The sequence below is a fragment of the Hemiscyllium ocellatum genome, chromosome 4 (assembly GCF_020745735.1).
Source record: "Hemiscyllium ocellatum isolate sHemOce1 chromosome 4, sHemOce1.pat.X.cur, whole genome shotgun sequence".
NCBI classification, from domain to species: Eukaryota; Metazoa; Chordata; class Chondrichthyes; order Orectolobiformes; family Hemiscylliidae; genus Hemiscyllium; species Hemiscyllium ocellatum.
Window position 1 is genome coordinate 9,828,213 of NC_083404.1, and position 24,818 is coordinate 9,853,030.

At 40.6% G+C, this 24,818-nt stretch overlaps 1 protein-coding gene across 1 annotated transcript in view; it reads right to left on the reverse strand.

Annotated features, from left to right (window-relative positions):
• Positions 1-14,853: 14,853 nt before the first annotated feature.
• Positions 14,854-24,818, reverse strand: part of tram1 (translocation associated membrane protein 1) — a 38,176-nt gene continuing 28,211 nt past the window's right edge. Inside the window, exons 9-11 of the mRNA XM_060822737.1 lie at positions 20,549-20,692; positions 16,565-16,722; positions 14,854-15,822 (exon numbers count right to left, since the gene is read on the reverse strand). Of these exons, the coding sequence (XP_060678720.1) occupies positions 15,749-15,822; positions 16,565-16,722; positions 20,549-20,692 (376 nt within the window). The 3' untranslated portion in view covers positions 14,854-15,748. The remainder of the gene's footprint in view (positions 15,823-16,564; positions 16,723-20,548; positions 20,693-24,818) is intronic.

Sequence of the window (24,818 nt, forward strand, 5' to 3'; positions counted from 1 at the left end):
TGACCAGATCATTAATCCACAAGGAAATTGTAAGAAGTTAGGTACAGGAGAAAATTGGCACTAACCCACTTATTGGAAAAAAGACAAGATTTATAGAAGAGTAAAAATATTTGCTCTTATGTGCACAGTCAAGACCACATTTATAGGTGTAAAATAAATATTAAAATGCAACTCGACTTTAAATATTGTGTATGCTGTCCTCAACTGTAGACTTTAATTGTAATGATTTTTAAGTTTTCTAGTTTGCTTTGGCATTTGTTATGCTCATCATTGCTTGGATTGGTTTGTAGAATGTTTATTGCTGCCACCTCATGGCCATTTCCAAACCACCGTGAATTTCAAAAAATTGACAATTCAGTTGTTAATTGAGCAAGCAGCAATGGTTTCATTAACTACTCTAGCTGTTCTGCAGAAAAAAAATTGAGATAATTATCCTATCAATCAGCAGAATTGAATGTTGAAAGGTCAAGAGGCAAGTTTCAGGTTTTCCAAATGGAAACTGAAGCCATGAGAGTCAATTGTATGATCTGCACCCAATAGTGCAGTTCCCTACGCCCTTGGAGCATCAATCTCTCCAGCAGTCACAACTCACTGTCCCTCTCCATTCTAAAATCTCTTAAATTGAAAAACATAGAAAACATGCTTACCAGTTTAAATTGTGATCATATTCACAAAATCTTATATCACAAATCTTTCATTTGTGAATCTTTTTGTCAATGCATTACAGTTCACAAAGATGCTATATTCATTCGTCATGATGAAAGGTAAAGACAGCCTTGGTGATTTGAGAAGTAAGTCTTCACATTCTCATCTGATAGTTAAGGACTGCAATTCCACAAGTATGCTCACAGAACACCACATTGATGAATGTTATGTCAATCAACCATGAGCTCCTTTTGATTCATTTGAAACCAATTATACATTAATTTACAGACAAAAGACACTTCAAATAAAAAATGTCAATTTCACTTTAAATAGTTGATACAACAAACATGTATACTGCACAATTCCCATCAGTATGTGCACAGATGTGCAATACCTGGCTATGCAGTTCCACACTATGCATTTTGTTATTCAGGTCAGGCGTCCTACCCCATAACACCTTTGAATTCTACAGGTACAGTTATCATCAGCAAGGGACACTTATTTGATATAAGCCGCTAGAGATAACCCAGTATTCCAGACGTACCATAGTGCACATACTGCCAACTATTAGAATCAACTATTGTTTCCTGTCTCCCAGCCAATTTGGATCCATCTTGTCATTCTCTTGGAAACCTTGGGCTTTCACTGTTTGGACCAGTCAGCCATGTGAGATCATGAGAGTCAGTCTGGATATCTAAAGGGGAAATGGTATTTAACTTAAGTAATGGAGGTTTTTTAAGAAGTTAAAGAAAGTGTCAATGAGGGTAACAGTGGAATACATGGATTTCTAGAAGACATTTGATACATTGCCACACAATGAACATATGAGGAAAGTTAAAGGTCTTGAAATAACATTGATACAAAATTGACTGAGCTATAGGAAACAAAGTAATGGTCATTGATATTTTTTGGGCTGGAAGGTTTGTAGTGGACCTCCTTAAGGGTGGGTATTGAGCCCCTTGTTTTTCATTATAAGTATTAATGATCTAGATCTTGGTGAGCAGGAAGCAAAACCAAAGTTTGTAGATTTCACAAAATTTGGAATTGTGAATTGCGAGACAAGTGTTGAATCTCAAAAGAACTTAAATTAGTTGGTGGAATGGGTAGATGAGAGCAAATGAGATTTGATGCAGAGGAGTGTGAAGTGGTGCATTTTGGTAGGAAGAACATTGAGAGACAATATAAAATGGGGGATACAATTCTATAATGAGTGCAAGAACAAAGGGATGTAGGTGTAAAGGTGTGCAGATCACTGAATTTGATGGGACAAGTTAAGAGAACAATTAATAAACTATACACTATTTATTACAGGGAAGAGAATACAAAAGCAAGGACATGTTGCTGAACTTGTAGGATACATTCAGACCTGAGCTCATGTGTTGTTTACAGTTCTGGGCATCACATATAGGAAGGATTGTGGAAATATTGGAGAGAGTGCATAAGTGATTTGTAAGAATGGATCCAGGGATGAGACATTTCTGTTATCATGATAAAGTTGGGACTTTTTTTAAAGTTGTAGAGAAGGCTAAAGGGAGATTTGATAAGAGGTTTTCAAAATCATGAGGGGGTTGGATAGAGTAAATAGGGAGAAATTGTTCTTATTTATAAATGAATCAAGAATCAGAGCAAATAATCAGAGTATGGAATGCACTGACTGGAAGTGTGATACAAACAGGTTCATGAGAATTAATGATTATTTGGATAAAAATTAATGTACAGGGATATGGTGGAAAAGGAGGAGAATGCCTATTTCCAATGATGCTCATTTGAACAACATGTTTAGACGCAATGGACTGAGTGATTCTTTCCGTGCAGTACCACTTCTGTGATCTTGTGAAATGCCTTACTAAATTCCACACAGCCAGTATTCACTGCAATACCCTGATCAATCCTCTGTTCATTCCTCAAAAATTCAACTGTTAGTAAGACACAACCTTCCTTTTACAAAATCATGCTGCCTCCATTTTATCTGTGTATATTTCCAAGTGATAATTTATTCTGTGTCTCAAACTTGATCTGAATAATTCATCAAATTCTAAAGTCAGACAGACAGGCCTATAATTATTTGACCTACCCCAGCTGCTTTTTTTAAGACAATAGTATAATGTTCACAGACCTTCAAACCTCTGGTAGCACTCTTGTGTCTAATGAGGATTGTAAATGACCTTTATATGCTTCCTTTAACAGCCTGAATGCAATCCACCTTCAAAGATCAATCCCTGCAGTGCTTCTTGCATCTAATATTTCACACTTACTATCAATCTAGAAAGTCTGCAACATCCCTTTTGTGAAGCCAAAGTCTTGGTTAAGAACAGTGTGCACATCTTTTGCATTCACACACACGTAAGTTGTCATGACACACGAGGGCAGTATGCTGGGAATCAAGCCCCACTGTTCCCAGCGATGCAGAAATGTAAAGTCCATTACTTAGGATAAAAGCAACTTACCTCATGATCCTTCAGTAACAAACAAAAAACATTTTAAAATTCTTAAGTATATACAATGAAAAAAAGAATTTCTAATTAATGCAATATAAATTTAACCCCTTTTAAAAATCAAACACAAATATGATGAATGGAAGGGAAAATAAAGGTGAGAAGAACACGAGTCCAAAATCACAAAACTATGCTGGTTAGTTTCACAACCTTTTTCCTTACTTCAATCATGCCTTGAGGTAATCTGCACAGAAATATCAGTCTTTAGTTCACCAGTTGCTTAATTAGAAGTATCCTTCTGTTGGTTCTTGACTTTTACAACTATTTATTGCTGCATCTTTGTATGTAGTTTGTCTGTTCTTATGATAGCAAACCTGAGGATAACTTTACGTGTGAGGGTGGGGAGGCAGGGAGAGATTGATGCAATAAACTTCAGGTTGTCTACCTGCTTTTTATTTGTTCGAATCCTTCCCCTCTGTCTGTTTAAACTGTTTCTCTACCAAATTCTCCGGAACCCACAATGAATAGTTCAACTTTGTCTGGACTCAACATCCGCAAAAATTAACATTGTTTCATGTACCCCATCTAGCCTTCTTTTCACACAATTGCGATCAACTCCTTGTACTGTCTTGCCTTTTGAAAACAATATCCATGTTAGCGAGTTTCAAGAAGATTTGTAGCTCAGGTTGAAGTTCTGGATGTAAGTTTGCTCACCAAGCTGGAAGGTTCATTTTCAGATGTTTTGTCACCACACTAGGTTACATCATCAGTGAGCCTCTGGGGAAGCACAGGTGTGAGTGACCTGCTTTCTAGTTATGGTTGAAAATGTGTTGCTGGTTAAAGCACAGCAGGTCAGGCAGCATCCAAGGAATAGGAAATTCGACATTTCGGGCATAAGCCCTTCATCAGGAAGGGCTTTCTAGTTATGTTTAGGTTTCCTTGGGTTGGTGATATCATTTCCTGTGGTGATGTTAGTTCCTGGTCTTTTTCTCAGAGAGTGGTAAATGGAGTCCAAGTCGATGTGTTTGTTGATAGAGTTCCAGTTGGAATGCCATACTTCTAGGAATTCTCGTGCGCGTCTTTTTGGCTTCTCCTAGGATGGATGTGTTGTCCCAGTCAAAGTAGTGTCTGTCCTCATCAGTATGTAAGGATGTTAGTGAGATTGGGTCATGTCTTTTTGTGGCTCGTCGATGTTCATGTATCCTGGTGGCTAGTTTTCTGCCTGTTTGTTTACTATAGTGTTTGTCACAGTTCTTGCAAGTTATTTTGTAAATTACATTAGTTTTGCTGGTTGTCTGTATGCAGTCTTTCAAGTTTATTAGCTGCTGTTTTAGTGTGTTGGTGGGCTACCATGATGCCAAGATGAGTAGCCTGGCAGTCATTTCTGAGATGTCTGATGTAGGGGAGAGTGGCTAGTGTTGCTGGACATGGTTTTGTCTGCTTGGTTAGGTTTGTTGCTCAGAAATCGGCAGACTGTGTTCATTGGGTACCCAATCTTTTTCAATACGCTGTATAGATGATTTTGCTCTGCTCTTCGTAGTTCCTCTGTGCTGCAGTGTGTGGTCGCTCCTTGACATAAGGATCTAATGCAGCCAACTGGAACTCTATCTACAAACACATTGACTTGGACCCCATTTACCATCCTCCGAGAAAAAGACAGGAACTTACATCTGCACAGGAAATGACATCACCAACCCAAGAAAACCTAAACATAAATAGAAAGCAGGTCACTAACACCAATGCTCCACCGGAGGCTCACTGATTGTTACCTAGAATGGTGAGAAGATGTCTGAAAATGGACCTTCCAGCTCAACGAGTAAAGTTACATCCAATATCCATTTTTTTTTCATTTTCAGTCCAAAGTTTTAAAAAAAAAGTGGCCTCCTATAGTATATTAATTTGGACCCCACTGTTTCCTTAGTCAGCTTCTTGTTTCTAATGTACTAAAACATCTTTGGGAGAAGATTTGAAGGAGAATAGAGGGTTAGGATGATAGGTTTAGATGAGAATATATGAGAAACTTGAATGTAGCATAAATGTCAGCATGGACTAGTTGGGCCAAACAGTATTTTTTTTTCTGGCTGCAAATCTAATGACTAGGGATTCAGCAATGTTAATGGCATTGAATGTGATAGGGAGATCACAGATTTCTTATTATTGCAAATATTGCCACACAAGTGCCAAGTAATATTATATCACTTATGGATTTAGTCCAAACCCAAATGCTGTCAATCTTGCTGCATATGGACATTGTAATTAACTTCTTTCGCATCTGAGGTATCGTGAATGCTCAGCACCAGCGAACATTCTCACTTCTTACTCTATGATGATGGGAAAGTCATTGATGATACAATTTGATGATTTGTTCTTCTTAGAAAACTCAAACAACAATAAGCATCTTTCTCTGTGTTGGATATAACTCGAGCCAATGGATAACTTTGCCACAATTGCAACTGAACTCTACCGTTCTGAAAAGAAAGACTTACTGCTTTAAGATTTTCATCCTGTTCTTAGAACGTAGAACATAACAGCACAGTACAGGCCCTTTGGCCCTCGATGTTGCGCCAACCTGTGAAACCAATCTGAAGCTCATCTAACCTACAGTATTCCATTGTCATCCATATATTTATCCAATGACCATGTAAATGTTCTTAATGTTGGCAAGTCTACTACTGTTGCAGACAGGGCATTCCACGCCTTTACTACTAAGAACCTACCTCTGACATCTGTCCTCCATCACCCCTCAATTTAAAGCTGTGTCCCCTTGTGCCAGCCATCACCATCTGAGGAAAAAGGCCTCGCTGTCCATCCTAATTCTCTGATCATCTTGTATGTCTCTATTAAGTCACCTCTTAACCACCTTCTCTCTAACAAAACCAGCCTCAAGTCCCTCAGCCTTTTCTCATAAGATCCTCCCTCCATACCAGGCAACATCCTGGTAAATTTTCTCTGCACCCTTTCCAATGCTTCCACATCCTTCCAATAATGCGGTGACCAAAACTGTACACGATACTCCAAGTATGGCTGCACCAGAGTTTTGTACAGCTGCACCATGACCTCATAGCTCTGAACTCAATCCCTCTACCAATAAAAGTTAACACACCGTATGCCTTCTTAACAACCCTATCAACCTGGATGGCAACTTTCAGGGATTTTTGTAGACGAACACCAAGATCTCTCCTGGGGCTGGAGGGGCTGATTGTGGAGTTCTTTAGGGCATTCTGGGACATCCTGGGGAGCGCCTACGCACAGGTCCTGGGGGAGTGTCTTACCGCTGAAGAGTTGCTCCTTTCATGGTGCAGGGCGGTCATCATCCTGCTGCCAAAGGGAGACCTTCGTTCTTGGAAGAACTGGCATCCAGTTTGCCTCCTCGACACGGATGACAAAATTTTCACCAGAGTGTTGTCTTCTTGTCTGGCTTCCATGCTGGCTCACATGATTCATCCAACCAGTCCTATACGGTCCCGGGCTGGAGGACACACAACAAAGTCCATCTGATCCGGGACCCGCTCCATTTCTGTCGATGGGCTGGTTTGCCGAGTGCCTTCCTGTCTCTCAACCAGAAGGCGTTCAACAGGGTCAATAATGAGTATCTGCTCGGGACTCTGTGGGCATTCGGCTTCGGGATGCGGTTCATCGTCAGACTCTTGTACACCACCGCAGCGTGTCTGGTTAGTTAACGGGTCCCTGACGGTGCTCCTCCGCTTTGGGAGAGGAGTATATCAAGGCTGTCCCATCCAGCCAGCTGTATTCCGTGTGTGTGGTGGGCGGCACGGTGGTACAGTGGTTAGCACTGCTGCCTCACAGCGCCTGAGACCCGGGTTCAGTTCCCGACTCAGGCGACTGACTGTGTGGAGTTTGCACGTTCTCCCCGTGTCTGCGTGGGTTTCCTCCGGGTGCTCCGGTTTCCTCCCACAGTCCAAAGATGTGCGGGCCAGGTGAATTGGCCATGCTAAACTGCCCATAGTGTTAGGTAAAGGGGTAATGTAGGGGTATGGGTGGGTTGCGCTTCGGCGGGTCGGTGTGGACTTGTTGGGCCAAAGGGCCTGTATCCACACTGTAAGTAATCTAATCCTGTGCCTCTTGCAGAAGAGGTTGTCGGGGCTAGTTCTGCGTGGTGCAGACCCGGGGGTGATCCTCTCGCCGATGTGCTCCTCACTTTCACCGACCCAGCTAACATGGAGAGGATGTGCGAGTACCAGGCAGTGTACTCAGCAGCATCTTCTGCCAGCATTAACTGAGCCAAACATTCAGGACTACTGGTCAATCCGTAACTCTGCTAGATGAGTTATGGGGGTTCAGCTGGTGTACCACTCCTCTCCTCTACCTGGGGGTCTACCTCAGCCCAGCTGAGGAATCCTGGCCGACAGAGTGGCAGGAGCTGAAGGCCAAAGTCTCTGCTTGCCTAGGCCGCTGGACAGGACTGCTCTGAGTGCTATCTTACAGGAGTCGAGTGCTAATTATAAACCAGCTGGTGGCCACCATGCTGTGGTACCAGCTGGTCCCTTTGGTCCCTCCTCCTGGTTTTGTCACTGACATCCAGAGAACGTTAGTTCACTTCTGGGACAAAAGGATGCACTGGGTCGCTGTGCAGGTCCTGAGTCTCCCTATTGAGTGTGGTCAGTTGCTGGTGTGCATCCGCACCCAGGTGGCAACTTTCTGCCTTCAGGCTTTGCAGCGATACATTTACATTGAGTCTCCTCCTAGGTGTTGTGCCCTGGCGACATATTTTTTCCCGACAGGGGCATAACCTCAACTATGACATGCAGCTCCTGTTCATCAACCGTGATAGTTTGGAGGTTGTTCTGAGGACGCTGCCTGTCTTTTACCAGGACCTGATCACTGTCTGGAACATGGTCGAATTGTGTCACGCCTACTCTCTAGCAGGAGTGGCAGCTATAGTCAAGGAGCTGTTGCTCAGGAATCCACACCTCTGTACTCGCGGGTTCGAGTGGCTGTCGGAGGGAGGGCTGTGGCCGTGAGGATGACCAGGGTTGGGGACTTGCTGGGTGGTGGAGGTCTGGGCTGGACGCTGCCACAGGATATAGCAAGCAGAGCAGCAGTAGACATCCAGTTCATGGCCACGGCCATTCAACACCTTAAAAGTGCGTTGCTCAGACCTGACAGTGCACCACTTGGAGGATGCTCAGATATGCGGTGGAATCCCATCTGCACTTACCCCTGACCGGACGGAATTTCACATTGGCCCCAAGGTCCCGTATTTTCCCAGGAGCCTGTGTCCCACAACCTAAGCTGCCTTCGGAGTTTTAGTTTTGCCTCTTTTAAGGACGTAAAACGGCAGGCCCTGTATTGACTGCTGCTGCATACTATCCACCTCTTTTCCCTCATCCACCGCCCGGACACACCTTGGCGTGCCCATTTGCCAATGGGGATACCCAGTGGAGGGCTGTTTATGTGGGAGTCCTCTTGGGGATCTGGGGTGGAGGGTGCTGCACACGGCAGGCCCCTGTAACCGCAGATTGCGATGGTTCACTGACTCCCAGCCCAACTGCTTTATGTGTGGTGCTATGGAGTCTGTGGACCACGTATAGATTGGGTATGGGCCCTTGCACTCCCTTTTTAGTTTTCTAGAGAACCCTCTCCTCTGCTTTTGGCTACACTTCAGTCCAACCCTCCTGCTCAGTGTGGAGGGGGGAGGGTAGGTCAGAGGATCTCCTTGTGGATCTGCTCCTGGGCCTAGCCAAAGTGGCCATAAATAGGTCCAGGCAGCAGGCTGTGGAGGGGAGGAGGGGGTGTAATTGTCTGCCCTTCTTTCGCGTTTATGTCAGAGCCCAGGTGTCCCTGGAGAAGGAACACGTGGTGTCCACCGACATCCGAGATTTTCAGGGAAAGATGGGCACCACAGGGAATGGAGTGTATTATTTCTCCCTATAACTATTTTGATTTAATCTCTGCCTTCCTTCTCCTTCACTGCTTGATCACGCAGCATTGCCCTCTGAGAAGGGCACTGCTTGTCACTGGCCACACGGTGTTTCTTTTCTTCCTAGTGGTGGAATATAAAGACGTATACACTTGTTTTTTCACTGTAGAAAATTTTTAAAAATTAAAAACACTGCAATGTCTCTGCTCATCCACAGTACGAAGCATCTTACCATTAGCCCAGAACTCTGCATTTCTGTTACTCCTTCCAAAGTGAATCACCTCACACTTTTCCACATTAAACTCCATTTGTCACCTCTCAGCCTAGCTCTACAGCTTATCTATGTCCCTCTGTAACCTGCAACATCCTTCCACATTGTCTGCAACTCCACCAACTTTAGTGTCATCTGCAAATTTACTAACACATCCCTCAATGCTCTCCTCCAGGTCATTTATAAAAATGTCAAACAGCATTGGCCCCAAAACAGATCCCTGCGGTATAAACCTAGTAACCGAACTCCATGATGAATATTTCCCATCGACTGCCATCTTCCGTCTTCTTTCAGCTAGCCAATTTCTGATCCAAACCGCTAAATCACCCTCAATCCCATGCCTCCATATTTTCTGCAATAGCCCACCATGGGGAACCTTATCAAACACTTTACTGATATCCACATGCTTGTCAGGACAATTTATAAGAATGTTGTATTTCCAAACAATTACAAATTATAAAACAGGAAAAAAGATGCCAATTGATTGGTGAGTGGAATCAGAAAGGCCAAAGTGTTTGCATGGAGATAGCAATGAAGAACTAAAAACTCCCTAAATACCTTAGTAATTCTAAAAATGCACATGTAATTAGTCATATAGATGTATAGCATGGAAACAGACTTTTCTGTCCAACTTGTCCATTCCAACCAGATATCCTGAATTAATCTGGGATTAATTAATTTGCCAGCACTTGGCTCATATCCCTCTAAACCCTTCCTATTCATAAACCCATTCAGATGTCTTTTAAATGTTGTAATTGTACTAGCTTCCACCACTTCCTCTGGCAGCTCATTCCATATACACACCAATCTCCCTGAAAACATTGCCTCTTAGGTCCCTTTTAAATTTTTCCCCTCTCACCCTAAATCTATGTCCTCCAGTTCTGGATTCCTCCACCCCAGGGAAAAGACCTCGTCTATTTACCCTATCCAAGCTTCTTGTAATTTTACAAACTTCCATAAGGTCACATGTCTGTCTCCAACGTGCCAGGGAAAACTGCTCCAGCCAATTCAGCCTTTTCCTTTTGCTCAAACGCTCCAATCTTAGCAACATTCTTGTAAATCTTTTCTGTACCATCTCAAGTTTCACAATGTCCTTCCTTCTGTTTACAGAGAAACATAAATAAGCCACATTAACAGATTAATGGATTACCTTAAACCTTTAGTTATTAACACAATCAAGATTATTCAGTAATTGTTGTCCAATGACAGAATCACATGGAATGATAAGAATTTGGTTTGCATTCAAAACAGCTGCACTTGCGAAACTCTATCTGTAGCCTGCTTACAAAGAAATTAAGGAACATTATTTGATCAGCTAATCCCTGGTACTTGCATTCTATGTGGCATTCATGTATACTGCTGCTCAATCATAGGATAGCCCAGACATCAATTTGGACTGGCAGGAGCATAGTGATTAGTGGAAAATACTACTTCATAGTAATAACATCTTAATGTCACTCAACCAAATGTTGCCTTCAATGTTAAAGGCAATTAATTCTCACTTCATCACTGGAATTTAACATATTACCCCCATTTGTACTAAACCTGCAACTGAGTGGCCCAGATGGAAACCTAAGTGCAAGTACCACTTTTGAAGGTGATGATAATGCTATCACTTATGTAGATGACTGCAAGTAGGATAACAGGGCAGTATTTTTTTGCTTATTCTCTGTTGGGACATGGTTGCAGTTGGCTGGGTCTCCAATTATTGCTAAGCTCTAGTCGCTCTTGAGATGGTGGTGATGAGCGGCCTTCTTGAACTACCGCAATTAGACCTTCAATGCAATTAAGACAATGCCAGGATTTAAACCTAACAATGCTGAAGGAACAATGATATAATTACAAGTCAACATAGTGTGTATTTGGAGGGGAACTTGCAAGGGTGGTGTTCCCATTTATCTGCTGCTCTTATCCTTCTAGATGGTAGCAATCAAGAGTCTGGAAGGTGCAAAAGACAGCCAAATCCAATCCAGCCAGGACATCTCTCAGCAAATATCCACATCAAGCACCAAGAACAATACAGCATAGGAACAGGCCTTTCCACCCTCCAAACTTGCACCAACACATTTTGCCCTTCCATACTAAAACCGTCTTCACTTACAGGATCTATGTCCCTCTATTCCCTTCCTATTCATGTATTTGTCCAGGTGCTTCTTGAATGCTATTGAGTCTGCTTCCAACACCTCCCTCTGCAGCAGATTCCAGGCTCTCACCACTGTGAAAAACATGCCTCACATCTCCTTTAAACTCCATCCCCCATCCACCCCACTCCTTGAACCTGTGTTTTAGCAATAATTCACCCCTCTACCCTGGGAAAAAGCCTCATACTTTCCACTCTATCCATGCCATTCATGATATTTTAAAGTTCTATCAGGTCACCCCTAAACCTTCTGTGCTCCAGTGAAAACGAACCTAGTCTATCCAACCTTTCTTCACAGCTAAAATCCCCCATACCAGGCAACATTCTGGTAACCTTTTCTGCACCCTCTCCAAGGCATCTACATCATTTTGGCAGTGTGGTAACTAGAACTGTATGCAATATTCCAAATGTGGCCAAACTGAAGTTCTATAAAGCTGCAGCATAGCTTGTCTATCATTATACGCAATGCCCCTTCCAATGAAGGCAAGCATGCTAGAAGCCTATTTCTACTACCTTATCTACCCGTGTTGCCACCTTCAGCAATCTGTGGATTTGCATGCCCGGATCCCTGTGCATATCAATACTCCCAAGGGTTCTGTCATTCACAATATTACTTCCACCTCTACTTGACCTTCCAAAATGCATCACCTCATCTGTCCGGATTAAACTCTATCTGCCATTTTTCTGCCCAAACCTCCAATTGTACTATATTCTGCTGTATCCTCTGACAATCCTCACTATCCACAACTCCACCAATCTTTGTATTGTCTGCAAACTTACTAATTAGACCAGCTACGTCTTCCTCTAAATCATTGGTGTAGATCACAAAACAGCAGAGGTTCCAGCACTGATCACTGTGGAACACTAATCACAACCCTCCATTCTGAAAAGCATCTTTCCATCGCTACCCTCTGTTTCATATGACCAAGCCAGTTCTGTATCCATCTTGCTAGCTCACCCCAATACTATGTGAGTTCACCTTTTGTATCAGTATGCCAATAGGGATCTTGTCAAAGGTTTTACTGAAGTCAACATCAACCACTTTTCCCTCCATCATCTCCTCAAAAAACTCTCAAGTTAGTGAAACATGACCTCCCCCACAAAACCATGCTGTCTATTGCTAATACATCCAATCTCACCTTGAAATGCATACAATTCTTACCCCCTGAGAATCTTTTCCAATAATTTCCCTACCACCATGAGACATTGTTGATTAAATGCCGATGTTGCATCTGGACTGCAACAGTGTAACCAGAAGCAGGGCTAATTCTGGAGCACAAGCATTCAATATTGTTGCTGGTATGTTGACAATGGCCATAGCTTTTGCTATATTGGGTACATTTAACCATTTCCTGATACTACATGGAGTAAATCAATATGGCCAAAGTGTGTCATTTGTGACACTGGGGGCCACAGGAGGAGGCAGACATGGATTAGAGAATAATTATTGATTTATTAAAATATCGTCAATGAAAACAAACTGTAATACTCAAAGTCCTCTCTCTCTTTACTGCCTTTGACTCTAACTTCTTTATAAGGATCAAACTCCATATCTTCACTTGACAACACTCCACAGGAAGTGACTGAGATAATAATCTCAGCAGAGTTACACAGTGCATTGGTCATTATTTCTCTCAGGTCATTACACAGACAAAGTAAATAATAAAATTATATTCAAGAGTTGTAACAACTTAGCAAATAATTTTAAGCAATGTAATAAGTGATTACATGTCTTGCAAGAAGTAAACAAATTCAGTCACAAAGTAGGAAGGACAGTTTTACTTCAGATTTGCTCAATTACAGTCAGAGGCTTCTTTGATTCTTTTAAGCAGAAATGATAAATTTCAGACAATGTACTAAAATTAAAACCATGTCTCCTACATAATAGTCAGAAATTTGATCTTAGTTCTACAAGACATATCACATCTTATTTAGTACTCAACAGTATTTGCTAGCTGAGAGGTTATATTTTTCCAGCATGTTTGACAGTGTCTAAAATAATAAATTGGTACCAAGCAAACGTGAAGTTAAGTAGTAATCCTGGATATTCCATTCAAAAATACAGAACTGGATTTATAATTTACAAGGCGGTTTTAGCAGTAAGATTAATTTATATGTTCACTGATGTGAGGAAGAATATTTTTCCACTTTGACTACTCAGCAATGATTAATCCCAGGTCAGGTTCTGCACAGTTAAGGCACAATCAAAAGCTGCTTTAAAAAATTTGTTTCAACTGTTCAATATCCCAACATCAAAATAGAATTCCACATTCCTAACCATTCGTGGCCAGTCCTGAGACTGTCAATGTAATGCCAAATTATAGTTTGTACTTTGGATCATTAAATGGGTTACAGCTATCTAAACGTTTATCACACAGGAAACCACAACCAGAAAGGTCACCTTCAAGTTCAATTCAAAATGAAGAGACAGACAGTGCCACGCAGTCCTAGTGAACTTTGCCTTAAAGATTGGTCATCTTTTTGGGCTGTAGTTACAGAACTATTTGTAAATTATCCTAGACTTCCAGCTCCTTGCCCGCACAGAAATGTTAGTTGCGCACCAACCTATATTCAGGACTGTATTTTATACAATCCAGTAGGAAAGTAATTGAAATAGTTCATTAGGAGTATTCCTTAATTTACACAAAGAAAATGTATTGTAATAAGTCTTCATCAGTCATTAACCATTTAGGAATGTTTAGAAACTTAATGGTAACAGATCAAAAATGAAATTTAATATATATCCAAATTGTTTTATAAAACAAAGTTTTTGAAATCAGCAATTCCCTACATAAAGAATGTTGTACAATAAATGTCCCTTTAATAACAGTCACATAATTATCTACCATTACATCAGTTGTTTTGCCTAAGGCCTACCATAAGTTTTATAAAACTTCTATTAAAATTTGGCAGCCCTCTGTGTATTTTATTTAGAGTAAAAAAATAAAAAGCATTTCTCCTCTTTGAAGCTCTGTTGTATTTATTTGTCAGTTTTTTTGAAAAAAATCCTTATTGCAGTGGTCTCTTCACAGACTGCCTCAATCGAAATTAACCTGAGAACGTAGAGTTTGGCTTTAAAGCTATAAAACTGACTGAAAATAGGAGAAGTAGTTTAAATGGAGAAGAATACTGCAGTTCTAATTGCAACAAATTAAGGCATAGAAAATTAATCTCTGGTCAGCAGCCTATCATTTATTTAAATCCAACAGCCTGACAAACCTATTTAGCTTTCAAAATGCACATCTTAATCAGTTTCAAAATTATTTTCTTAAGTACCATTACCAACTATGAACAATAATAATTAGAGACTCTCATAAAATTCAAGAATGTTTCTCAATTCATACGTTTAAAATTAGAAATTAGGTGATGTGTTGCTGATTTGCAATATAATCAAGCCTGTCATAGGGAAAATAACACTTCCTTCAGGCTGAATTCATTTCCAAAATATAACTCAACACACACCACAGGTGAAAACAAGCAAAACGTTAAAAATAAATTTTATTTTTCACAAAGTGTCACTGCCTGAATTCTAACTTTGCAGCTCACAGTTTTATATTATGCTTGCAAAATTCTTAATTTTTCTATTTAATTGCTGTGAGACCTTGGCCATGCTTGCCAGAACAGTCGCTAGCACTTCTAGTGGGCAGATCACAGTAAATTAGGGACTGCACTCTGCAATGTCTGTAAATGTGTCCCCTGCAAGTGCTGTTCCTCAGAGAGCCAGGTTAACTGCATCACCCAAACAAGTCTCTCCCCCCACCCCACCACCCCATCCCATCCCCAAGTTGTAGCATACGTTTTGTTTTTGTCAAATTAGCACACACAAGTTTCTTAATAGCAGAGAGATCTGCAACTGCAGTCCCCTATTATCAAAGATTCCATGCTGTATCCCCAGAAGTTGTACCATTTCTTAAACAAAAATTTTCAGGGAAGTGTGGTTCTCTGCAGAATCACAACAGAGACGATCAAACCTGAGAAACTACATTATGGGTTAGGAAATCTGAATCCCTAGCCATAATGTGGTTTCTCAAGGCTAGTGGCTCTCAAACAAGATCTCTCAACACCTTGAAGTTGCTTCCCTTCCATAGTTTCATTGGAGCTGCTAAGGGGCAATATTTTACAAAAAGAGTGTCAAAAATAAAGTCTCCATTCAAGAAATAATTCCTTAGACGGGAATTATTTGAATAAAAAGTCACTTTCCCACCCTCCATTTTCCCTTCCCTTTAGTTTTATTGGCTTTCCAATGTACAGCATTACACAAGTATTTGGAAGTAAATGTTGCTTGTTGCAGCACATGAGTAACGTTTGAGGAGATTTTTTTAAATGTGGAAACAAATCATGAAATTGGCAAGTTATGTACCAATGTAGTCAAATTTTCAAGAAGATTTTACTTTTCTTGCACGTGGAGAGTCTCTATCTTCAAAAGTGATGACCCCATTTACTCCATTAGCTGCAAAACAGGAAAACCAGTTAGTATTACTTTCGTTCTCCAACTCAGTGGAGGCCATAGTTGAAGAGATTTTTACAATTTCAAATAGTTAGAATTCTGAACTATTACCAACCTGAACAATGTGAATTAGAGACAGAAAATCAGATCCAATACAAAATAGATAAAGTGGTAGTAAAATACAGGTTAAACCACAGAGATATAAACTGCTCGTGTGATGAAGCCAAAATATAAATGAAAAGTAACTGAGGTATATAAAATGCAGTTTCCTGTCCATCTGAGGTTATATTATGGTTAACAAATAGTTTAAATTTAAAAAAATCCCTTCAGAAATAGCACATGACTGTTCTCAATAAAGCTTTAGCCAGTGTTGAGCATCTTTGAGTGGGGGACAGTTGCTCTTACAAGTAGAAGAATTGGTATCAATATAGGAAGATCATAAGCACAGCATAAAGATAAAGCAGAATAGAGCTACAAAATACTCAGAAATACTGCAAATCTGAAATGAACACTGAAATGAAGCAAAAATGAAGACTGCCAGAATCTAAGAAATAATAGATAAAGAAAGAGTTCATCTTGAAATATTCATTTTTTCCTTTTTACTCAATTTACACTTTCTATTTTCTCCATAGTATGACACCATTGTAACGTGTTGGAGAAAAGAATATTCAAAAGGTTGAATATAATATCAAATGATTTGCATTGTTATAATATGGTGTCATGTGATATCTTCAAACAAACAAACCTTTATTTTCTTTTTTGGTAGCTTTGCTCTTTGTATTGGTAGCTTTCTTTTTTAGAGCCTGCATTTGTGCATGTTCTTTCCACCTCTTGAGTTGGAAGTTAATGAATTTCCACATCATATATGCTTGTGTCAGGCAAATACCAGCCAGGGCACTTATTCTGAAATTGATATAAGAATGATATTTGTGTTTAAATTTCTGCTGTTTCAATTTTATAACTCCATATAAATTGTTTACTGAAAACAAGCATATGTGCCTAAGTTTACTCAATTCTAAGATTATTTGGGTCACAGATTGTAAAATAATCCTCCAACTTTCTTCCCTTCTATCTATAATATTGCTGTTCCGACTGCAGTACAGTTCAACAGGCAAGCCTGCAGTACGTACTTCTTCATGACTGAGCCTATGCATACACATCATAGTTATTCCCAATTTCACATGATAGATATACATATTAAATAACAGCTAGGAATATGAATTCTGGCCAATTTTCACCTTACTTAGTTCAGAGCCACCTAAGGCAATTGTATCTCTCAAACTGATTGCCAGTTAACTTGGTGTAACTGATCTTGGGACTTCTTTCAAAAGGAAAAAAATGATTAACTGTGTAACTAGTAAGGACAGCTCATCCCCAATTAGTTGAAGTGGTGATGAGTCAACTTTCTGAACCACTGCCATCCTTGTGATATAGGTATACCTCCAGTGTTGTTTCAAAGGGATTTACATAACTTGACCCAATGACAATTTATTTCCAAGCCAGGATAGCAGATGATTCTTTGGCTTAAAACTATGCCACTTAGTGCTGTTACCAATGGCTCATTAAGTAACTCAGAGCTAAAAATATTTCTAAACCAAACCAGACAGTTAGTTTTGTGGCACTGTCAACTGAGATGTAGGCTTATGCTCAATGCCTCAAAACTTTAATGAGGCATAACACAATAGAAATTATGGCAAGTGCATCCACCAGTTGCGAACTGTGAAGAAGAGAACTGGGAAAACTAGGTATTTTAATTTTCATTCCTTCCATTCCTATCTCACAAAGGTGATAATGCAGATGCTATACAATAGTTCCAATTGAGGCTGAAAATCTGCATTGAAAATGGCTAGTGAATGGTTAAATTTAGTTCATTGGACATTGAAAGGGCTGGGAACAACTTTACAAATTCAGCTAATAGTGTACGTTTCTAGTGTAACTCTGGCCCTGCACAGGCCTGTTAACTCAATGGAGTAAAGCTAGATGTTGACATTTAAAGTGAAAGAATGGGGAACTAACAGAAGATAATAAGGAAATCGTGGATGAAGTGAACAAATACTTTCTATTCATGTCCTTTACAAGAGATACAAAAAGCATCCAGTAATAGTTGTAAATCAGGAGAAGGAAGACAGGAACTTGTTGAAATTCCAATTACCAAGAATGTGGTATTGAGCAGAATGATGGAACTGCGGGATGACCAATGAGGTACTAGATGTTAGCGTTCATTTTTGAATATTATCTAGATTTTGATATGGTTCAAGCAGACTGAAAAATAACAAATATAAATCTTCTATTTATGAAGGGCAGGCAGGCTAGTTGGCTGGACATCTCCTGTGGGGAAGGAGTTAGAAGACAGGCTATAGCTGGGCACTGCAAAAAAAAAACTCAAGGTAACTCAAAACATTAAGATTGACAAGTCGCCAGGCCCAGACCAGATTTGTCCTCGGCTGCTTTGGGAAACGAGAAATGTAATTGCTTCGCCACTTGCGAAGATCTTTTCATCCTTGCTCTCCACTGGAGTCGTACCTGAGGACTGGAGAAAGGCAAATGTAATTCCTCTCTTCAAGAAAGGAAATAGGGAAATCCCCAGCAATTACAAACCAGTAAGTCTCACGTCTGTCGTCTGCAAGGTGTTAGAAAGGATTCTGAGATATAGGATTTATGACTATCTGGAAGAGCATGGCTTGATTAAATGCAGTCAACACGGCTTTGTGAGGGGCAGGTCATGCCTCACAAACCTTATCGAGTTCTTTGAGGATGTGACTAGAAAAGTTGATGAGGGTCGAGCTGTGGATGTGGTGTATATGGACTTCAGCAAGGCATTTGATAAGGTTCCCCATGGTAGGCTCATTCAGAAGGTCAGGAGGAATGGGATACAGAGGAACTTAGCTGTCTGGATACAGAATTGGCTGGCCAACAGAAGACAGCGAGTGGTAGTAGAAGGAAAATATTCTGCCTGGAAGCCTGTGGCGAGTGGTGTTCCACAGGACTCTGTCGTTGGGCCTCTATTGTTTGTAATTTTTATTAGTGACTTGGATGAGGGGTTTGAAGGATGGGTCAGCAAGTTTGCAGATGACACAAAGGTTGGAAGTGTCGTTGACAGTATAGAGGGCTGTTGTAGGCTGCAGCGGGACATTGACAGGATGCAGAGATGGGCTGAGAGGTGGCAGATGGAGTTCAACCTGGATAAATGCGAGGTGATTCATTTTGGAAGGTCGAATTTGAAAGCTGAGTACAGGATTAAGGATAGGATTCTTGGCAGTGTGGAGGAACAGAGGGATCTTGATGTGCAGGTACATAGATCCCTTAAAATGGCCACCCAAGTGGACAGGGCTGTTAAGAAAGCATATGGTGTTTTGGCTTTCATTAATAGGGGTATTGAGTTTAACAGTCGTGAGATCTTGTTGCAGCTCTATAAAACTTTGGTTAGACCGCACTTGGAATACTGTGTCCACTTCTGGTCGCCCTATTATAAGAAAGATGTGGATGCTTTGGAGAGGGTTCAGAGGTGGTTTACCAGGATGCTGCCTGGACTGGAGGGCTTATCTTATGAAGAGAGGTTGACTGAGCTCGGACTTTTTTCATTGGAGAAGAGGGGACCTAATTGAGGTATACAAGATAATGAGAGGCATAGATAGAGTCGATAGCCAGAGACTATTTTCCAGGGCAGAAATGACTAACACGAGGGGTCATAGTTTTAAGCTGGTTGGAGGAAAGTATAGAGGGGATGTCAGAGGTGAGTTCTTTACACAGAGAGTTGAGAGAGCATGGAATGCGTTGCCAGCAGCAGTTGTGGAGGCAGGGTCATTGGGGACATTCAAGAGACTCCTGGACATGCATGTGGTCACAGAAATTTGAAGGTGTATACATGAGGATCAGTGGTCGGCATAACATCGTGGGCTGAAGGGCCTGTTCTGTGCTGTACTGTTCTATGTAATCAGAAAGACTCCATAGGGAAATCAAGAAGACCTCCCAGTATTCATCATTCACTGCACATTATCTGTTCTGAGAGATCTTAAACTTCCACATATAATCCTAACGATAGTCCATGTCACTTGCGTGATCCCATGTGCCAAATCATAAAAGGTAAGTAAACCATGCATTTCTGTGGCAAAACATTAAGGCTAACTCCTACTATGAATATAGCATGTTGTAACAGGAAACAAAGTGGGGTGACTTACAAGCGAAGCATAGGCCGAAACTGAATTTCTGGTGAGAATAGGGTCATCTTATGTACCACAATCTATGGTATATAATAAACAGAATCATATCGCTTCCCCACTCACTTCAAATGATTTTCTTGATACGTGCAAGAGCATTTAGGTGCCCAACTGCTCAAGCAAAGTCGTTTCCCCATATAGTCAGAGAAAACTTTTTATTAATTGTATCAGAAATATACAATAATAATTGGGAGGCAAATTGCAAATACCTGAAGGGACTCTTTCAGTATTTTAAAAGAATATGAAGGAAACATTTTTGCATTATGTCAATCTTAATTTCATGTTTTATCTGACGGACTATGCACGTCCTTTCTGTTTACCCCCTTCTCAAAAACAAATAACAATATTTAATGTTAATGTAATGAGTGAATAGATGGCACAATGATCATTTTTGGGGTGTCAGAGTTTAAAATTATCCACAAATGCAATGTCACAAGTGACCTTAAAACATATTGTTCTTTCCTGACCCCAAAACCATACCTTTCAGCACCAATGGATTTAAGATTGTTTACCTCACAGCCAAGATATTAAAGTTTCCGGTGGTTAAATCCAAACTTTGATTTTGAGCTCCAGCAAGGCCAAATCCAAATGTGAGGACAGAAAGAGATAGGGTAAGCAGTCGTGCCACGACAAACAAGAAAGCCCAAAGGGTGAATCTAGGATTAAATCAGTGAAAATTAATATTAAGAACAATATCACTTTAACATCCATTTCTTCTTGTAAGAAAGAATTGCATCCTATTAGCTTTCTCAATTGGGTATGACAGTCATACTTTGTGACCCACAAGCTAGAACATCTAAATCCCTCTGCACCTCAGAATTCTGCACTCAGAGTCATAGAGATGTACAGCATGGAAACAGACCCTTCAGTCAAACCCGTCCATAACGACCAGATATCCCAACCCAATCTAGTCCCACCTGCCAGCACCCAGCCCACATATCTCCAAACCCTTCCTATTCATAAACCCATCCAAATGCCTATTAAATGTTGCAATTGTACCAGCCTCCACCACTGCCTCTGGCAGCTCATTCCATACACATACCACGCTCTGTGTGGTAAATGTTGCCCCTAATGTCTCATATCTTTCGGCTCTTACCCTAACTGTATGCCCTCTAGTTCTGGACTCCCCAACCCCAGGGAAAAGACTTTGCCTATTTACCCTATCCATGCCACTCAATTTTGTAAATCTCTACAAGGTCACCCCTCAGCCTCCGATGCTCCAGGGAAAACATCCCCAACCTGTTCAGCCTCTCCATATAGCTCAAATCCTCCAACCTGGCAACATCCTTGTAAATCTTTTCTGACCCTTTCAAGTTTCACAACATTCTTCCGATAAGACGACGACCAGAATTGCACACAATATTCCAACAGTGGCTGAACCAATGGTCTGTACAGCCGCAACATGACCTCCCAACTCCTGTACTCAGTACTCTGACCAATAAAGGAAAGCATACCAAACACCTTCTTCACTATCCTATCTACCTGCGACTCCACTTTCAAGGAGCTATGAACCTGCACTTCAAGATATCTGTATTCAGCAACACTCGCTGGGACCTTACCATTAAGTGTACAAGTCCAGCTAAGATTTGCTTTCCCAAAATGCAGCACCTCGCATTTATCTGAATTAAACTCCATCTGCCACTTTTAAGCCCACTGGCCCATCTGGTCAAGATCCTGTTGTAATCTGAGGTAACCCTCTTCATTGTCCACTACCCCTCCAATTTTGGTGTCATCTGCAAACTTACTAACTGTACCTCTTATGCTCGCATCCAAATAATTTATGTAAATGACAATAAGTAGAGGGCCCAGCACCAATCCTTGTGGCACCCCACTGCTCACAGTCCTCCAGTCTGAAAAACAACCCCCCCACCACCACCCTCTGTCTTCTACCTTTGAGCCATTTCTGTTTCCAAATGGCTAGTTCTCCCTGTATTCCATGAGATCTAACCTTGCTAACCAGTCTCGCATGGCGAACCTTGTCAAATGCCTTATTGAAGTCCACATAGATCACATTTACCAGTCTGCCCTTATCAATCCTCTTTGTTACTTCCTCAAAAAACTGAATCAAGTTTGTGAGACATGATTTCCCACGCACAAAGCCACGTTGACTATCCCTAATCAGTCCTTACCTTTCCAAATACATGTACATCCTGTCCCTCAGGATTCCCTCCAACAACTTACCCACCACTGACATCAGGCTCACTGGCCTATAGTTCTTTGGCTTGTCCTTACCACCCTTCTTAAACAGTGGCACAACGTTTAAACTCAGTTTAAGAAATGCTCTGCATCAACACTACCTCTTATGTACCTGGCCACCGAGGTGGGCTGTGCACTGATCAAGTTCCATGCAGCAACAAAAATAAAAAAAATTACAGGAAACGCTGTTCTGCTTTTTTGCTCTTCCTGCCAAAGTTAGCAACCTCACAATTATCTCACATTACACATCATCTAACAGATTTCTGACCATTCATTCAATCTATTCATATCCATCTTCAACCTCCTTATATGTTCTTTACAACATATTTTCCTCTCTCTGAGTCATATACAAATTTAGCTACCATGCCTTTGCTCATGTCTTCCAAGTTACTGCTGGAAACTGTTGAGGTGCCAGTAGACCACTACATGATTCCACTTGTCACATTCTGCCAATCTGCTAGCTAATTTTCTATCCATGCCAATGTTAGCCCATATACCATTCACTTTCAGTTCTCTCAATAAAGTTTTGATGTGGCACCTTATCAAATGTCTTCTGGAAATCAGAGTTCAGATTCTCCTTTACCCACAGTATGTTGCTCCTCCAAAGAACTCCAATTAATCAGTTAAACATTATTTCATATTCACAGAACCATGCTGATGCTTACCAAATACACTGAGCTTTCCTAAATGTGCACATAATCTCTCTCCTGACTGATTCAACCAACCTTCCCATGATAGATGATGTTCAGCTAACTGGCCCTGACTGGTCAGGTCCTGCCTCGTTCCCTTCTTGATTGGAGGATTATTTTGTTACTTTCCAGTCCAATGGAACCTTTCTTGAAATCAGTGAAATTTGCAAAATTAACACCACACATCTAATATCTCATTATCCATCTCTTTTAAGACCCTAGGATGAAGTCCATTTGAACCTGCAGGCTTGTCAGCTCACAGTTTACCTAACACTGCTTCCCATGTGATCATATTTTAATGAAGTTTGCTCTCCTTTACATGTCCTATGTCACAGGTATTATAGAATTATTTCTACTTGCTCTATAGTGAAGTCACAAGCAAAATATGTTTGTTCCATTCACCATTTCTGTATCATCTAATTGTTCTCTATTTCCACAGGACCACCACTCACATCAATTACTTTTTTTTAAAAAGAACTGATAGGAAGTTTTGCCACCTGTCTTCACATTCCTAGTTACTTTCCTCTCATATTCAAGTTGCTTCCTCCTGATTAACCTTTTAGTTATTTGCTGCCATTACATTCTGACCAAATTCTGAACTTCCAAGCACCTTCTTCTAAGTTATATGCTAATACTTGGTTTTAACTATCTGCCACTCCTAGTCAGTATTTTTCCTTATGCTAGGAATAAGCTTATTCTGGATATTCTGAAATATCACCTTAAATGCCTGCAATTGCATTCCTTAGCCTAGTGGACTAGTTTACTTCGCTACTTCAGCTTTCATTCCCATATTGTTATCTTTTTATTAGGTTTAAAATCATAATCTTAGACACACTCTGCTCCCTTTCAACCTGGACATAAATTTGAATCCTACTGTAATTGTAGAAAATTAGACTCCTAGATAACAAACAGCTATCCAGTCAAAGTGGACAATAGACAACACGAATTTATGACATTAATCATATGGCATTCAAAAATTAACACTGACCTTGTCTAGCAACAATAATTCATAAAGAACTAAAGCAATGATCAGTATGACAAAGGAAACAACTATCATTTAAAATCATTTCCTGTAACTCAGGTAATTGCCTGTGCAATGTGCAATGATTAAGTAAGGGTATCCGACATTCAGATCTGACCAAATGCAGTTTACCACTTCTTACAAATGTATTACAATTAGGCATTCGAGAGAGTGCATGTAAGTCATCTGCAGGTAGTATGTGATCCTAATTGCCAAAAGAGGTATTAAGTAGCAAAACTCAATTTTTTTTCTGAAAGTTTTCATCCTCTACAATTAATTAATTTTATAGACTAATGTTGCTCCTGTTCTCTTTCAATGGCCTGTTCTCATAATGTTTGAAGCAGAATCACAATCATGTCTTTGGACTTTGTTTACTAAATATGCTGGTGTTATTGATTGGGTGACAAAACAGAATAAAAACTAAAGCAACTGCACTATGACTGATGTCTCAAAAAACTCATCCCAAATTGCTTTGAGCCATAATTTTAATGTTCTATATAATGGGGGCAAGTTAAATTGGTGTTTACTGCTACAGATAAATCACCTCGGTCTCTACACCAAGAGTTAAGGGTGTACATAGAACATAGAACATAGAAGGATACAGCGCAGTACAGGCCCTTCGGCCCTCGATGTTGCGCCGACCGAATCCTACCTAACCTATACTAGCCCAATAACTTCCAAATGCCTATCCAATGCCCGCTTAAATGACCATAAAGAAGGAGAGTTCACCACTGATACGGGCAGGGCATTCCATGAACTCACAACCCGCTGTGTGAAGAATCTACCCCTAACATCTGTCCTATACCTACCACCCCTTAATTTAAAGCTATGTCCCCTAGTAACACCTGACTCCATTAGCGGTAAAAGGTTCTTAGT